General features: G+C 43.0%; 1 protein-coding gene and 1 long non-coding RNA gene across 4 annotated transcripts in view; one reads left to right on the forward strand and one right to left on the reverse strand.

Annotated features, from left to right (window-relative positions):
• Positions 1 to 315: 315 nt before the first annotated feature.
• LOC311532282 lies at positions 316 to 6205 on the reverse strand. The gene is made up of 4 exons (XR_014714361.1): positions 5878 to 6205; positions 3049 to 3186; positions 2138 to 2304; positions 316 to 1300 (listed from the first exon to the last, which is right to left on the reverse strand). It is a non-coding gene; the product is annotated as an uncharacterized lncRNA (long non-coding RNA).
• An 86-nt stretch (positions 6206 to 6291) lies between these two features.
• Positions 6292 to 18897, forward strand: part of CRK (CRK proto-oncogene, adaptor protein) — a 51243-nt gene continuing 38637 nt past the window's right edge. For 2 of the 3 annotated variants that reach the window (XM_084650969.1, XM_084650971.1), the window contains exon 1: positions 7589 to 7941. In XM_084650969.1, coding sequence (XP_084507095.1) covers positions 7698 to 7941 — 244 coding nt within the window. In that variant the 5' untranslated portion in view covers positions 7589 to 7697. The other variant, XM_084650970.1, reaches the window with a different exon arrangement.

Here is an 18897-nt window from a genome sequence, read left to right on the forward strand (position 1 = left end):
TCTAGTGGCTGGGCAGAGTCAGCATCATTAGTTACCGGGCAGAGTCAGCCATGGAGGCAGCATCACTTTTTTCCACAATGAATATAAACAAGTCAAAATACCAAACAACTATCTGATGAACACCTTGCTGCAATCCTGAAGGTTTCAACTGCTCAGTCACTGAGGCCAAACATCAACAAACTGACAGAACTGAAGCGTTGCCAGGTGTCTAGCAAACACCAAAAAAACCTCTGGCAGGCAAAGAATTGTATAAAGTTGTATGACAGTTTTATTATTTCTAAGAAATTCAAAATAAAAAATATAAACGTATTCTTTTCTGAACACCATCTTCAGTGACATTATTGGCCCAATGGGAGGATTTGAGGACTGGCACCGGCCCTAAGGTAAATTGAGTTTGAGACCCCTGGTGTAGAGGGAGAAGAGAAGGGCAATTAGCCACTACAGAGAAACCATTTAAACCAAAAAGTGTTCATTAAGCTAACTTTTCCTACTGGGAACCAGACTGCTGCTGCAACAAGGATGGGATGGGATGGGATCACCCTGGGGAATACATTTTTAGGCCACCACTAGGGTCTTTGCAAAACCAAAATTACCAAAAAAAACCCACTGATCAATCACTGAGCAGATGTCCAGCTACATCTGCACAAGCAGTGCACAGGCCCTCACAATCTTGAAACAGGACAGAGAAGACTACAATGCCCATGAGGCATCAGGGCCTGGTGGGGAGCTGCACTAGATACACAGAGGCAGCAGCAACTTTAAGTCCTTCTCTCACACCCTCTCCCCACCATATATCTGTACCCAACATGACCACTATCCGCCCCCCCTGTACAAACACCTTTACACCCCTATATGTCTGAATCACAATGGGACATAGGCAGGTGTACAAGTCCGTGAAGGGAGACCGAGCAGGACAGGCAGGGAGACAGTGTGTTGGCCAATACAGAAGAGAGTAAAAAAGGAAAGCAAGAAAATCAACACCTGTAATCACCTTCCTGGTTCCAGCTCTTGGCAGGGAGGAGCATGTCTTCCCAAACAACGGAAGATCAGCAGCTTCCAAGATGGGGAAATTCTCCTTCTGCACTCAGAGCTAGTTGGGAACCTTTTATTAGAATCTAAGGGAAGCACTCTGTGTAGTCATCAGGGCTGTCACCACAGCCTTTACCAGACAGACACTTATATTAGTGACAGCAACAGCCACTTTCTGCTCAGATGGTCCTGCCTGGCATCTGTCTTGAGACTAGGCTGGTCTCACTCTTCATCTTGGAATAGAACTGAACTTCAGCTCCACCAGTTTTCCCTTGCAGAAAACACAACCCAAAAAGAAAGTTAGTGGCAGAGACTTCAATGGTATTTGGCTCTGGTGTTTGCTATTCCAAGGGATTTTTCCTACCCCTCACTCCCCCGAGACAATAATGGTTAAATGAAGAGGCACCTATCTGCTCCTGGACCCAAAGTACTCATGCTGCACAGCAGACTGTTGTCCCTTCCCCTTAATCCCAGAGAGGTCTGTACCTAACCAGAAAGCTCACGTTCTCTGAAGGAAGCTAGAGTCGGTACAAAGTGCAGTGACCAGTTACTCACACCCAATGATGTGGAAGAAAGAGAGTTGAGGATGGAATATCTCTGGTTACAGGCAATTTGCCCTCCTGCAATTTTAACCATTGTGAGAGGTGCCCCCTGGGGTGCTACCTGGAAGTGGGGTACCACTGAGCCCCTTGACTCACCAACCTGGGTTCCCTCTCACACTGTACTGCTGTGACAATCTGCAAAACCCTCCAGCCTGCACTTTCACCAGCATCACACTGGACACACCCAGCTGCAGTTATGTGCAGGCTCTCTAACCACCAGCTTCCCAGACTAGGACCCCAGAGCAGTACCATCCTGCCCTAGTCAAATCTGGCCAGTATATGGGTTTAATACCTGGTCCACCTCTCCAACAATGTGAAGAAAACAGTGCACACTTGTGGTAACCAAGCAGAGATTTTCCCTAAGCACTCCAGTCAAAGATCACTGGTTTAACAACTACAAAAGATAGATTTTAAGTGATAGCAAACAGATTACCTAGCAAACAAACAAAATATACAAACTAAGCTTAATATATTAAATAGACTGGATATGAATAGCAGATTCTCACCCTAAACTGATGGTACAGGAAGACTTGTAGATTCTTGAGGCACAAGCTACACTTGCTTGCAGCTTGGAATCCCCAGGTGTTTCATATGCAGGCTAGAAATCCCTTTAGCCTCGGTCCAGCACTTCCCCCAGTTCAGTCTTTGTTCCTCAAGTGTTTCCAGGAGTCTTCTTGCGTGGGGAATGAAGAACCACAGATGATGTTACTACGTGCCTTATACAGCTTTTTGCAAATGGCAGAAACCCTTTGTTTCAAAGCTTGGTTCCTAGACCAGTTTGTGGAAAAATACTGATATCCCAAGATGGAGTCCAGCATCATGTGGCCTAGTCACATGTCCTTGTAGAGTCATAGCAGCCATCACTCACAGGCTGTCTGTAGCATTCTCAGGAAGGTTCACCACATGGGGGATAAGCTTCTCCTAAGGCTTGTTGTTTTTCCTGGTGGCCCATTGCCCTGAATAGGTCCTTCCACACCCACTATCTAGACTGAAAGCATGTAATCTAGTGGGCATTACCCAGGAGTAACTATACTTGAAGTACCAATATATAGTCAGTATTTATAACTTCAGATACAAAAATGATACATGCATACAAACAGGATAATATTTGGAAAATATATTTTCAATGACACCATACATGACCCATCTTGCATAAAATGCATCCTAATGATGCCATAATCATATAGTAATATCACTGTGAAGAATATCTGGTACAACTTCACAACCATAGTTCAGGGAAACTTACTTTCCTTTCCCTGGGCCCTGACAACTTGCTGAGAGAAAAGCAAGGACTCCCCCCAACCTTCACATGCCCCAGATTTATTCAGGGATTTTGCTCTCAGTAACACACCCTATGCTGATACAACACATTTCTCTCCACAGACAAGAGTGTTTACAGCCCTCTCTCAATACTTACCTTAAGCAAATTTCCATTTGCATTTACTCCACAGCTCACTCTGATTTCCTTTCTGCTGAATGGGCTCTGAGTGGCTGCTCCTTCTCCCGGTCTCTGCCCCAGTTGGCCATTCTCTTATTGACCCAGTGTCATTAGAAACTGACAACAGAAAGAAAGAACACTTGTAACCTAGGCCAGCACTCATATGTGGAGGACACACACAGTCAGGTCACCAGCTTCCTTCCCTATTCCCCTACAGCCTAGCCAGTGCTTGAAGTGATCAGCACTGATAAGCTACCACAGTCCCCCCAGGTCTCTCCCTATCCCCATCCCATCCCATCCCATCCCACAAATCCCATGCCTGGCCAAGATGCTCAGGTTCTCTGAATGAAGAGAAGACTGAGTACAACCAGGGTAAATAATGTTGTGACCAATGACTCACATCCAGAGATGTGGAAGGACAGACCAGGCATAACAGAGTGTCCCTCGTTGCCGGCAGGCTCCGTCCTTCGCATTCAGTCTAGGGGAGCAGGGTAATGCTCCCAGCCCATTACCAGCCAAAGGCAGGGATCCATCCTCCCCAGAACTCATTCCATACGAACGAAAAACATCTTTTTGCTCTCAGAGAGGGCTCTGACAACTCAGACACTTGATACAGACATAACCAAGGCTCCTCCCACTTCGCTGTCACCACCAGGCAGGACTCTTTGGCTCCTCAAGTCCACTGCGAAGTAGGATGTCCAGGCTGCTTAAGTACTCTTCTTCCAGCTCCTCCTCTAGCGGGGCTGCTCCATTGCAAGCACAGCAAATAAACCAAGAGCGAGCCATCACTGCCCAAAACCTGTGCTGGGGTGTGAGTGCCTGCCCTCACACTCCCATCTGCACTAGAGCATACCCACTAGATTAACAGAGACACAGTCAGCAATGATGGGTTTCTTGGCTAGTCAATCTCCAACACTTTGGCACCCTGTGGCTAACATGATCCCACCCCATCTACAGGGGACTACTGATACAAGCTACCTAAATAAACCTACTAATAAATGACTGAGCAGATATCCATTGGCACCACGTTCTACAACAGGGTTTCTCAAACTGGATGTCGCAACCACTCAGGAGGTCACACGGTTATTATGGGAGGTTGCAAGTCAGGGGCAGTACCATCCTCTTCCAAGTGAGGGGGCTGAGGTTGCTACACCAGCGGTGCACCTATTTTGGAGCACATTCAAGGTTCTTTGTGAGGGTCGTGAAGAAACTTTGCCAAAGTCACATTTCACAGCAGTTTCTATCGCCCCATTGCCACTGTGGTGCTTCTGGCATCTGCGCTGCTTTCACTACTCACCATCGATCTGGCGCTTCCTCCTGGTCCCTCTTGTGGTCAACCCCCCCGTCCACAATTTGAATGCCATCATTTTGTCTCTCCCTCTAGTAGGCAGCCCTTCTCTCACTCCAGGAACTGCAGTCTCCTCTTTGTGGATTGGCCCTTCATCCAAGTCACTAAGGTCCTCCCCTTCCGGGGAATTCAAAGTCCTTCCAGACCCACTGGCTGGGGCTGGCATCTCCAATGCCCTTGTCACTTCCCAGTGGGGAACCCAAGCCTGCCCTCAAGACTGGGTTCCAGCCCAGGACCCTGTAACAAGCAGCCAAAATTTCTGCATGGTCCTACCCCTCGCTACTGTTTCCCTGGGCTTCTTCCTAATTATCTAGCTTCCCCCTTTCTGGGTTTGCCAGCTTCCCAACTTCCTCCACTCAGGGAGTGACTTAAACCTACTTCCCTGCCTTCCTCCAAGAGCTTCTCTCTGCTTTCAGCTCCTGGGTTTTACAGAAGCCCCTCCAGTCCTGTTCCTGATTAGGTGAGCCTGCTTCCAATTAACCCCTGTGCCTTGGCTCCTCCTCCAGGTGTAGCCTGTAGAATTAATTGGCCTACTGCCCACCTTAATCCCTCCCACTACTTTTTGGGATGGGCAACCATCACAGGGGCACTAAGTCTGTTGTGAAACATGATATTTGTTAATATCACATTTCACAGACTCCCAGCTACCTATGAAGTCTGCTGTGAAAAGTGATACTTGTATATTTGTTAATATCACTTTTCACAACAGACATTCTAGGGCCCCATTGCCATCTGTATTTCTGTGCTATTGCTGGCCTTCAGAGCTGGGAGACTGTGAAGGTGTTTGTTAATATCACTTTTCACAGCATCCCAGCTCACTAGCAAGTCTTCTGTGAAGCAACATAGAAGTAATGGTGGCAATACTGCGCTAAATCTGCTGTGCAAAGTGATATTAACAACGTTTCTTCGCAAACCCTCAGTATTAAACAATAAACTATTTTAAAAAATAATTTTTCTGCTTATAACAATAATTTGATAAAAATTTGTTTTAGTGTTAATTTAAAAGTGGTGAGAAAAAGTAAATTAACTTAAACAATATTATACTTTTAGTATTTAAAATAGTGTTAAATATTTTTAATTTCTCACATGCTTGCTGTGTGAAAGGATCGCCAATGCAAAAAGTATGAGAATCCCTGCTGTAATCACCCACCTGGATCTAAGCTTCTTCTGGGGAGGACATATTACACCCTGTCCTGGGTATTAACTTCCCCATCCTACAAGCAGCTATCTTATCCTGCCCCCTGAACACGTAGGTAGTTAAGAACCTTTTCTTGTTTTAGAGTAGCAGCTGTGTTAGTCCGTATTCGCAAAAAGAAAAGGAGTACTTGTGCAACCTTAGAGACTAACAAATTAAAAAAAAAAACTTTTCCTGGTAACCCAGTCCCACCTAACATAGGAAAGACTAGGAGGGCTAGACTCAAAGCTCTAACTGGACACTTATTTGAGGTTGCTCTGCTCACATTTGGACCACTGTTGCCTGGAGCCATTTATGTCAAACAGGGTGGGCTTGTCGGTCTCCATCTTTCGAGTCTTGGCTCAGATTCTCCTATGGCAGGAAACCAACCACAAATGGAGCGTTGGTGGCAGAGACAGCAATGGGACAGGCTCATACTCTTGCTTCTCTCATGTGAACTGTCCCCCGCAGCCCCCAACAATACTCCCCCATGTAGTCATAGCTACAATGAAGGGGCAGCTGGATGCTCCTGTACTGTGATAAACAGCATCCAAAACAGTTACCATTCACAGGAGACTATTGCCCCTCTCCCTTCTCTTTATCCCCAGAGAGGACTCATGTTCTTTGAAGGAAACCAAGACCAAAGACAGAGAAGGAAAAAAAAAAAGGTGAATAGTGACTCAAACCCAACAACTTGTATGAGGAGACAGATGAGGACTGAGCATCTTTATTTACATTCTTCTGGGAACCGGTTTTCCTCTGGAGAAGACATATGCCCTGTTTCAAACGTGGGGCCTGCACAGTTTGGTGACAACAATATTTTAAAAACAATTCTGTTATGCAGAGTAAATGACAAGATAGTAAACACAGCACTGACATGAGCTTCAGTCATCTTCCCAAATAAAAATGTTTAACCATGTCTTAAAAGAAAAAAATTCTTTAGTTACTAATTTTTTAGCCAAGGTTTTTAATTCAAAGACATATTTTAAGTCCCACACTGGCTGCCAATTAAAGTTAGGGTAATTATTATTTGAAAATTATAAATACTAAAGAGCTTTGGTTATTGCTTGAAAACAAGTTCAATCTGAAGGATAGTTTACAAAGTTGCTTGTCCTGGTGCAGTTAGAAACATCCAATGCTAATTAACAGTTACTTGAAAACTTGTTAACGCTGCACAGACGTTCCGTGATTCCAAAGGACGCAAACAGAAAGGGAAAAATCCGTCCTTGCCCTTCTCAGACCGTCCCAACGGTTGGACCCTGCTCCTGCAACACTGGTGAACCAGCCGTGCCACACACACGATAGTTACCGGGAGGGGGAATCTGGGAGAGACTTTGGGCCCCTGCCTGGAGGCTGCAGAGCCCGACACCAGCCCGCCCTCGACTTGGGACGGCGGGAGCTCACCAGAGCGGCGCTGCTCAGGAGCAAACTTCCGCGCAGGCGCAGCACTCTCCTTGCGGCCGATGGCAAATCAGCCTGTACAAGCCACTTCATTTTATTGACCTCCAAAGGGCGGTGGCGCCAGCCCAAATAGGTATGTCGGGGCGCTGAGGGAGGCCCTTTTCTTGTTAAATGTCGGTTTAGTTCGCACTGGGGTACACCCCCAGTCTCAGGACCTTCCTTCAATTGCCACCGATTACTTCTGACCTTCTTGTAATGGCGGTTGTGCAGCGCAGTACTTTCCCTATCCCCGACCGTCCCATTATGGCGGTTCCTCAGGAGCGCTTTTCTGCTTATTCCACGACCTTCGGTCAGTGGCTGCTCAGTGCGCGCGCGCGCGCATTGCAGGGTAACCTGGACCTTCTGCTTATGGTAGAAATGTCTCTACGGGGCATTTGAAATTATGGAAAGCGCCTTTTTTGCGCCCGCGAAAAGCGCTGACTAACCGCTTATGACCTCCTATGGCCGTGCAGTCTGCGCAGGAATATGACGTCCACGGATTGCGATTTTTTTGCTAGCAGTGGCTCAGTTAGTGTCGTCACGGCTGGTAGGTGAGGTCAGCACAGGGGCCGCCATTTTGGGTGGCGGGGCTGGGATCGGAGTGGGGCCCTTGGGTTGTTGTGGCCCGCAGGGGGAGTTAGTGCGGCTCACGGCGCAGCGGCCCCCATGGCCGGGCAGTTCGACTCCGAGGACCGGGCGAGCTGGTATTGGGGGCGGCTGAGCAGGGCCGAGGCTGTGTCGCTACTGCAGGGGCAGCGCCACGGGACCTTCCTCGTGAGGGACTCGGGCACCATCCCCGGGGACTTCGTGCTGTCGGTGTCTGAGAGCTCCCGGGTCTCGCACTACATCGTGAACAGCCTGGGGCCGGCGGGAGGCCGAAGACCTGGCGGCGAGGGCCCCGGGGCCCCAGGTGAGTGCGCGGAGCCGGGCCGGGCTAGGGAGAGTGGCTGCTTTGATTGTCTGACCCGGGGGTTGTTGCTGCACCCTGGCCCTGTATCCGACTTTGTTTTGCGTTGGGGAAAGCGCGGCCTCAGTTTCTCCCGAAACAGCGGGCAGGCTGCGGGCACCAGCCAAAGAGCCACATTGCCCCTGCCCCCGCCCACTCCAGACTGGCGTTCTGTCTCCTGAGGCCCGGCTGTGCCGTTCGTGTTTGTCTTTTGGTTCCGCACTGGGAACCGCTAATTTTGGGGTCCCTAGTTACTGGGGAGCGGCTCCAGGACTCCCATCCCCCGCCACATGACCTGCAGTATTCCTAGCTTTAAAATCGGGTTGGACGTTATTTGGAGGACTAAAATAGTGCATGTATGGACACTGACCAAGATGGGGGCGTCTGGACTTCCATCCTGAAGTCATTACTCAGATTTCCCATCACTGTATATAAGCCTGCAAAAGTAAACTGCAAAAGTAAATGCAAAAGTAAACTGCTACCACCTATCCGGAGGAAGTTGAAACTTTACTGTTTTACATTTTGAATTTGCACGAAACAATTGAAGACAATTGGCATATTAGAGACTTGGAGGATTTTGAAAAATAACAATTTAAATTCCTCATTTGAATGAGATATTCTTGAATGAGGGAGAACCCAAGATTTCCATTATTTAATTTCAAACCTCAAATGACTGATGAGTCTGAAAAGAAAATGATATGTTAATTTAGTAACTTACGTGCTCCCGCTGTTCAAATAAATGTTAAAAGTGGATGCTAAGCACAAATACCCTTTCATACTTGGAGAATAAGCAGACACGTGATGAATTCTAGAATGGATTAAAACCTGAGATATGAAAATACAAATGTCAAACTGTATTTCAATACAGTCAAACAATGTGAAACATCTAGAATCAAAGGACATTGGTCATACTTACAGGATGGAGGACTGAATCCAAAAGCAGTGCTTCTGAATTTAGGAGTCATGTTGAGCATGACTTCCCAATGCAGTGCTGTTGCTAAGAGGGGTAATGTGATCCTTGGATGTATAAATGGAAATATTGAGCCATAAGGTACTACTTTTGTATGGAGCATCACTTGAAACCGTTATTAGAATGCATCCAGTTCTGGTGGCCACTCTCCAAAAAGGATATTGAAAAATTAGAAACAGTCCAAAAATTGGGATATTTTGAAGTCTGGAAAACCTGAAATCCAGCAGGAGACTTAATAAGTCTTTTATTTAATTTTAAGAAAGAGAAGGTTACAAGGTGAATTGAACCTGGTATTTAAGTACCTTTGGAAGCAGGGTAATTATTCTGGAATAAAGTCCCTTTTTCCAGAGCAGAGTGTCCACATGGGGGCATTACATCAGCATAGATCTATCAGAATGTTCCCCATATAGACACGTCCAAAGGTGTAACAAGCGCTAGCGGCTGGAAGTTAGTCAAAATCAACTGGAAATAACGTGCAAATTTTTGAGTGTGTGGGTAGTTAACTTTGGGAACAATTTAACAAGGGATGTGGTGGATTCTCCATCACTTGATAGGGTTCAGTCAAGATTGGAAGATGTCTTTCTAAAAGATATACCCTAATTTGAATCATAACAGGTTTCAGAGTAACAGCTGTGTTAGTCTGTATTTGCAAAAAAAAAAAGGAGTACTTGTGGCACCTTAGAGACTAACCAATTTATTTGAGCATAAGCCTTTCGTGAGCTACAGCTCATTTCATCCGAAAGCTTATGCTCAAATAAATTGATTAGTCTCTAAAGTGCCACAAGTACTCCTTTTCTTTTTTCCTAATTTGAATACAAGTTTTGGGTTTGTTTCAGGAATTAATGAATGAAATGTTATGGCTGGTGTTATGTAGGACAGAATAGATTATCATAATGGTCCATTCTGGTGTCAACCCTTTGAGTCTATATGGGCATGGCAGATGTGCCAGCCTTTCTTCTGGGGTATTACCTTTCGTTTTGCAATGTGCAGGATGCTTGAATTATAGTAACATAGTAATTCTCACACTGGGTCAAACTCATGGTCCATCTAAACTAACATCTGTTCTCTGACAGAGGCCAGAACCAGATGCTTCAGAGGAAGGTGCAAGAAACGTTGCAGTAGGCAGATGTGGGATAATCTGCTCCCCATGAAAACTTTTGCTAATTGCCTAATAGTTAGAGAATAGCTTGGGCCCTGAAGCCTGATGTTTTTATAGGAAATTTTAAAAGTATATCTTCAGTATTTACTATTATTACTCTGAATACTCTTTATCGAATATAAATATCCAGTCTCTCAGAATCTTGCTAAATTCTTGGTCTCAATGCCATTCAGTAGCAGAGTTCCACTGTTGCATTATGCATTTTATGAAAAACTATTTAATTTTTATCAGTTCTGAATTTGCAATCGTTTAATTCTTCTAAATGTCCCATTGTTAAATTAATTGCACGCTTTCACTTTTAGATAAATGTAATTGGAATAGAGATGATCTAAAAATCAGACAGCTGGTGGCAAAGAGGAGTGAAGGATTCAGAACAGTTTTATACCTCATTTTGGTGCATGGACTTCCATAGTTAAGTAAATATCAGCAAGTCATCACATTTGCTTTAAATGGCTAGGATAAAACACTTCAAAGTTAGCATAGTAAAGTTAGCCTTCCCGGTGTTTTATCCTAGCCGTTTTAAGCAAATGTGATGATTTGCTGTTATTTATTTGAATATGGAAGTCTGTGCACAGTGAAGAGTCAGGTGGGTGAGTGGGAGCTGGGCTTAACCACACAGGCAGAGCACTGAATACAGAGGATAATAAGACAATGCACATTAGAGGAAATATTTTACTCTCTTATGCATATTTGGAATTTGACAGATCACTTCAAGGAAAAAATTTGAAACATTTAGGGAGCTAAACTACATCATCAGTTGTTTTAAATTCTGTCTCTTCTAAAAGCTAATGAAGAACTCAACTATTAATTTCATTGGTTTGTACTGAAAGTGTTACTGATCAGTGTGGGAAACAAACATACCCATTTCACAAAGATTCTCTCTCTCTCACAGGTGCTGGCTTCCTCTGGGCCCTATGGGTGCTCAACCCCCCATCTCACCCCTTCCCCCAAACCCACACCCCTTTTTCCAAGTCCCCACCCCTCCCCCACCTTTTCCCACCCCCACCCCACCTTTTCCTGCCCAGTTCCACCAGCCCTGGAGCACCCATAGAGTCAGCACCTATGCTCTCTAAAGAGAGAGAGTATGATAGGATGCAAAGTATATAGAGTGGGATTTTCCAATATGACCAAGTGATTTAGGCACATTAATGCCAACATGTGCTCCCAAATCACTTAAGTGTTTTGAAAATCCAGACCATAATTTCAGGAATCAAGTAACCTTTACATAGAGATATCTATGCACAACACTGGCTGCAATTTGACGTATTACACATGTGAGCGATTTCTTTTAACTCGGTGAGACTACACGCATGTGTAGGAATTTGCAAGATTGGGGTCTTGGAGGTCAGAGATTTATGTCTACATCGCAGTCAGAGGTATGACTGCAGCACATTTAGTCATAGATCAGAGCTAGCTCATGTATATCTACATGTGCTGCAGTTACACCTCTGATTGTCGTGTAGACATATCCTAAGTCTTTCCTCCCTCCTGCCCCAGCATATTCTCCTCATGTAATTAGAACTCTGTTCAGGAGGCACTGGTTTATATTTTTCATAGGCTTTATGGATGATGTACTCATCTCTTCTGAGTAAGAAAATAGGTTTATGCTACCAATATTTCTGATCCTTTTCTTTTTAGCTGTAATGGTTCCGATGTTGCAATAGCTGTACTTCCAACTTAAATAGTAGAGATTTTTTTTAGCAAACATTACATGCTTGAATGTCTTTAAAAAGTGGAGAGAATATTTTATATCAATAGATCCAAATCTCTTATACCACATTGTTTTGTTTGCCTCAACTTAAGACCTATCTAAAACAGGCCTGGAGAACAAAAACCTGAATTGTTGAAGTCACTGGGATCAGAAGGTCATGTGTTGACATGGAGTGAATGGTATTGCAAAAACTAGTAAAGAACTCATTACTTGTTCCGGCCTATAATATGAGAGTAAGGGACATGTTCTGTGAAATTGAAAAGGATCCCCAGGAAATATTTTTTTCCTGTGTTCCTAGGGTGCAAAGTCACATTTCAAAGACAATTGAATAAGCTCTATACCAGGCCCATTCATTTGTGCAGTTCTATTATGTACATTGGCCAGACCGGACAGTCTCTACGTAAAAGAATAAATGGATACAAATCAGACGTCAAGAATTATAACATTCAAAAACCAGTCGGAGAACACTTCAATCTCTCTCGTCACTTGATTACAGACCTAAAAGTCGCAATATTACAACAAAAAAACTTCAAAAACAGACTCCAAGGAGAGACTGCTGAATTGGATTAATTCGCAAACTGGACACAATTAAATTAGGCTTGAATAAAGACTGGGAGTGGATGTGTCATTACACAAAGTAAAATTATTTCCCCATGTTTATTTTTCCCCCCTACTGTTCCTCACAAGGTCTTGTCAACTGCTGGAAATGGCCCACCTTGATTATCACTACAAAAGGTTTTTTTTCTCTCCTGCTGGTAATAGCTCACCTTAACTGATCACTTTCATTACAGTGTGTATGGTAACACCCATTGTTTCATGTTCTCTATGTATATAAAATCTCCCGACTGTATTTTCCATTGCATGCATCCGATGAAGTGAGCTGTAACTCACGAAAGCTTATGCTCAAATAAATTTGTTAGTCTCTAAGGTGCCACAAGTACTCCTTTTCTTTATGTCCTAAAGATCTGATATATCTTTACAGTTCTAGCTTGCAAAGCTGTAAGTATTTACTTGTGGTCATACAATTATCCAGTGATTATCTGTATGCCCTTCTGAAGCATTCCTGTTTCTTTTCATTTGTTGTAAACTTACTGTCTCTTAATTTAATTGAATGTATCCTTGTTTTGTATGTAAGATTGCATGAGTTTGCTTTGCTCGAGCTCCATAGGGAAGTGCTGTAGAAAGTAACAGAGAAGAAGCACATGGGAAGTAGAAGGAAGCAAAATATACCTACAGTAAACCCTTATATAAAGTGCGTTTATACAGCGCGTTTTTGACATGATGCGGTTTTCATTTAGTGACCCGCTTTTATGTTGTGCGCACTGTTTTTATATAGCACACACTTATATGGACCTGTCCGCTCAGGTCGGGTGAGAAAACCATCGACTCAGCTCCCTCCTCAGTCCAGCTGTACCCGTGGCTTTTGTGTTGTTGACACTGCGTTGTACCAATTTTTTGGACATTATATTATGACCACCCTCATCATTTGCGTTCATCATGCCACCTAAGAGGAGTAGCGGTCCTAAAAACAGTGAGAAGAAGAGAATGAGAAGTGAGAAGAAATGGGAAACGATGAGTTTAGCTAAGAAAATAGAGATACTGGACAAGCTCCGTGCTGGTGCCCGAGTCAATGTGGTTGGTCACGAGTATGGTGTGAATGAATCTACAATTCGCACCATTAGGAAAGGCAAAGAGAGCGTTAGAGCACATGTTATGGTTGCAGGTAATGCTAGTCTTACCATCAAGAGGATGATGAGGGCAGATGTTCAGCTAAATAAAACAGAGACTCGAACACATGGATTGAAGATCTGACTCAGAAACGGGCACCACTCTGTGGGACAGTCATTAATGAGAAGGTACAGAAATTGTACGCAGCCATGTGTGAGAAGGAAGGTGAACCATTCAAAAGAATGTCATTTAGTAGTGGCTGGCTTGATAATTTTAGGAAGTACTTTAACATCCATAATGTGACATTTACAGGGGAATCTGCATCAGCTGACCACCAAGCAGCAGAACTCTTCCCTGCTGAGTTAGCAAAAATTATTGAGGACAATGATTATAAACCCCAGCAGGCTTTTAATGCTGATGAAACAAGTTTTGTTCTGGAAACAAATGCCATCCTTAACCTACATCACCCAGCAGGAGCATTCAGCACCAGGACTTAAAGCTGCGCTGTGCCAATGCACCAGGGGATTGTAAATGTAAATCAGTCAGGTGGATTTGATTTAAATCAAATTGATTTAAATCACTAGTCAGGACGACTCGATTTAATCATGGATTTCTACATAAAAGTGCATTCTTGTTGGTTGTTATAACCTTAATATATATTCTTCACAACTCAGAGATAGATGTAGGTTTCATTTTTAGAAGGTACACCGTATACAATTTAAAGTGATTTATTTTGAAAACTTTTCAGATTACTTTTACAGCTATATCAGAAAATGAATGATTGTTTGGTTATTTCATTTACCAAAGGTAATTGAAGCAGATATTTATGAAGTCACTGGGAGGTGAACTGTCTCCAATTCAGCAGGTTAATAATTAATATTTGGAGGGTTTTCTTGCCATGCTGTATTAGGAGGAGAACATCACCAGACAGACATTTAAATTGTTTTATTTAATTAAAACAACGTTACATATTCTGGATTATTTTCTTCCCCAGCAAACAGTATTTTAACAAAACAAGCATATGAATTTTTGAATTTAAACATTGACCTTTTTTAAAATCAGATTTGTTTTTGTTAAAATTGTTTTTAACTAAAATAGTCAATTTTTCTTTTTTTTAAAATATAACTATGTCTGCCAGGTCAACATGAGAAACTTAAAATATTGGCTTCTGCAGCTAACTCAGTCGTCTTCACTTTCATTTTTCTGTTTGTTCATAATCTGGAAAAGAAAAACAAGCTTTCCTGCTTTTTCAGGTGTCAAATGATTTCTCAGTTTGGGATGAATTAGTGCAAAGGAAGAAAATAGTATTTCTACACTGGCAGAAAAAGCTACTTTTGTTAAAAGTGAGATGATCACTTCAACAGTCTCTGAATCCAAGTGCTTAAGTGACTTCCACCAGTTCACTGGTGTGACTTTCTTTAAGACATCATCAGAAAACATATATTTCTTGAATGGTTCTTATTCCCAAACTGGGTCTCTTTTATGGCCTGCTGCCATTATAGGTTTTCCCTTCTAGTGAGAGAATGGTATGGTAGATCTCAAATCAATGAAGGCTACACTCAGAAAGATCTCCAGACTTCTGGAATGTGCTTCTCAAACAGTTTCACTTTTGTCTCTACTGCCTGTCCCTCCCTTCTCACATTTATCTCCAGACTATTTCTCCTTGTCCAGATCTATTCCACCCCCAACAATCGTCTATTCATGGAACTTTTTGAAACTTTGCACTTTTAGAGAGAGGTAGGGGATTGACTGTGTACACAAATTTGCAGAGGGACAACAGGGTTGAGGTCTGTTGTTTCTCACCTTTATTTATTGTATTTATTTATTTATTTACTTTTTTTGCTGTTAGCAAGCATGTTATCTCTGGAGACACAAATCCACAGTTTGAGAACTGCAAAACTAAGCATCTCTTATGGTATCTGCTAGACTGAGCACTGAGTCCCATTGGGTAGATAGAAAGATTAACCTAAATAATCTATACAGAAGCCCCGGAACCCCATAAGATTGGCTCTGTCATCCATGAACTATTGGAACTCATTTACAAAACTTTTCTTAAACATTACTTGCATATATTCTCCCATACTATAGAATTAGAATTTATAATCCTTATTCCATGATGAGCTATAATGTATCTTAATTAAAACTATCTTTAGATAGTTTTTTCGTCCAAAAAGCATTTTTTTCAAAAAATCTGATTAATAAAAAAATCATTGATTTTTATCCACCCTGAAACCAATGCTTGTTTACCGTGCTCAGAACCCTGTGCCTTGAAAGGCAAGCAGAAGTCTAACAAAAAAGCCTGGGTAACATCTAAACTGTTTACAGCATGGTTTACTTTATGCTTTATGTCTCAGGTAGAACTTTATTTAGGTTTTGTAACTTTATCTTTCAAGATTTTGTTATTATTGGACAATGCCCCAGGTCACTCTGCCAAAGCTCTACAGGGTAAAATGAAAATGTCAAGGTTGTTTTCCTTCCACCTAACAACACTTCATTGTTGCAGCCCTTAGATCAAGGCGTAATCAAGATATTTAAATGTTATACAAGGTGCACTATCAAGAAGATGCTAGAGGTGTTGGAGGAAAATTCAGAAATGGGCATACCAGACTTTTGCTGTTCATGTAACATCGCACACGCAATTGAAGGGATCAAGGAGTCCTGGGATGAGGTCACTGTTCCTACATCAATGCCTGTTGGAACAAGTTGTGGCCGTCAGTGATGAATAATTTCACTGGCTTCCCCACAGTACACAAGTTGGTTAGGGAGATAATGCAGATGGCCAGGAATGTTGGGGGTGAGAGATTCTCAGATATGGAGGAAACTGAAGTGGAAGAATTGATAAACTCACATCAGGAGGAGCTGACTGAGGAGAAGGTTAGTGGAGATGCATGAGGCCACTGACAGTGAAAGTGAAGACGAGCAAAAGGAACAGAAACTCACAGCAGGCTATTTAAGGGAAAATTTACAAATCATAGAAAAAGTCAAAAGTAATTTGATGGAGAAAGATCTAAATATGAACAGGAGCCTAACATTCAAACGGCCCTATCATGAGCTGTACAAGTCATTGCTGAGTCAGGCAAAGCAGAGTCTCATCACTGACTACATCATGCCCTCTACACACCAGTCAATAGACGCATCAACTTCAGCATTCCAGTCATCAGCCGAGCATGAACCAGAAAATACCACTACTACTTCATCCTCACCACAGTAACAACATTCCCCAGCCATCACCTAGATCATTGTCTTCAGCAAGTCATCAATTCATAGTCTTTAAGGTAATAAATAAAAAAAAAAATCAACTTTGTCATGTCTGGGAACATAACACTATTTCTCCCATTTATTCTTCAGTTTATATAACACATTTGTATATAACACACGGTTTTCTAGGAACGTAACTACTGCGTGTTATAGGTGTTTACTGTATATGATTTTATTGCAATGCATATTCTTGTGGAACGCTCTGATTCTAGGCAGGAGAGGGTTACAAATACTGCAGGAGGGAAGTGTCTTTCATCACTCTCAATTATCCCTTCTAGCAAGGTGGCTGTTGGAACATGAAGGGAACTGCAAACAGCCTTCTTTGCCTGAGGCAAGGTCACTAAAATGTGGTGGCCTTCTTGGAATGGGACAGAAAGTGAAACTGAAAAATTGCGGTCCCAAAAGGACTTTCCTTTCCGGCTCAAAAAAGGAATGCTCATAAATGTAGATGAAGGGACTGAAGAAATGGGACAGAGGAGAGAGATTCTAGTAGAAACATACTGAGTAAGAACTTCAGGAAATACAGAGATTAGGTACATGCCAGCTGCAAGGAAGGAGAGTTAAGGTTGTACAGGCAAGAACTACTGGGAAGTATCAGCATGCACTCCTGCTGCATTTACTGTAGTAGTTATAGCTGTTTTGAGTAGTGGAGGGATTAGTTGGAGCAGCTTGGCAGAGCTGTGATTGTGATATGAGGCAATATGGGGGGGTACTCCTGTGAGGGGGGCTCATCCCCCCCCCACCTCTGTATGTGTGATCAAAGGAAAGAGGTGCAAGAGAGAATCAGTATGCCTCATTTCAGTGCTAGCCCTGACACAGGGGTGGTCAGCAGTTAGATGGGAAATGTGTAGCCGGTGGATTTCATGAAGGATAAGTGAAAGTATAGCATTAGATGGCATTATGGTCCCCCCAGATTCTGTCCTCCCCATGTGGGGCAGGGAGAGGAGCTGAGAGCCCATAGAGGGACAGTCCCCGATTCCTGACACAAGGACAAAACTGACTTGGCAAGCTGATCAATTAATGTTTGTTGACCAGCTATTTGAGCACCATCAAATAGTTCAGCAAGAATGCCCTGATGTAAGCAGAGGCTGACTGTTTTGATTGCATCATGGTGCTATTCTTTCATTATTTAGAACTTAATTTTATTGTGTTTTGTATCTTTTGGAGTTAAAATAACTCACTTAAGTTCCTTTTTGGTTGTAATTAGGAATAAATATCTTTCTAAGGTAAAGACTATTGGAGACCATGAAGTCTTACACCTTTTTTTTTTTTTTTTTTAAATATATACTGTTCTAATAAATTAGTGTTTTAAGTATTGACCAGTCAATTGACCAGTTATTTTTGGACTGGTAAAATGACCAAACCTAGCACAAGGGGCAGGGAGAGGGGCATGGACTCCCCACCCTAGAAGGGCAAGGACCCTGCAGACCACACAAGGGGGGGAGAATGTGAGGCTGCCACATGTCCTGTACCCTAATTCTTCCCATTCACACTGCCACTTATCTCCATGTCACCTTTTCCACTCCCCTGATTTGAGCCCCCAACCCCTTTTCCAGGCCTACCCGTGCCTCTCCCTCTCCTCACTGCAACCTCAAATCCCTGCTCCTTATTCTCAACACTGTTCAGCCCCCTAATCCCCTTTGCAACACACATTTGCATGTGTGTGTATTTTCTTTTAAAAAATTATAGTAAAGCACCAACTCCGCAATAGTTAAGATGAACACCAAGCATTCTGTTTAAAACTAGACTCTTCTAAGTGCTCTAAAATGAAGTGAGCTGTAGCTCACGAAAGCTTCTACTCAAATAAATTGGTTAATCTCTAAAGTGCCACTAGTACTCCTTTTCTTTTTGCGAATACAGACTAATACAGCTGCTACTCTGAAACCTGTCTTTAAAACTAGACTCTTCTAAGTGCTCTAAAATCCACTCAGATTGCTTTGAAATTTTGTCTGCCTCATGGAGGCATGGAGTTTGGTCAGTGAACCAAATTGGGGCCCTTTGAACAAAGGGTTCCTGAGATTTAGCCCCTGGGAAAATAACAGCTCTTCTTAAAGCTGACATGTTTTGGCAATGAGTTGTGTGCATAGATAGAGCTTAAACCAGGGCTGAGATCATTATACCAGGGTCTCAAATGCTTGGAAGTTACCCCAACAG

Source organism: Lepidochelys olivacea (assembly GCF_965140295.1).
Source record: "Lepidochelys olivacea isolate rLepOli2 genome assembly, chromosome: 17".
Taxonomy (NCBI): Eukaryota; Metazoa; Chordata; order Testudines; family Cheloniidae; genus Lepidochelys; species Lepidochelys olivacea.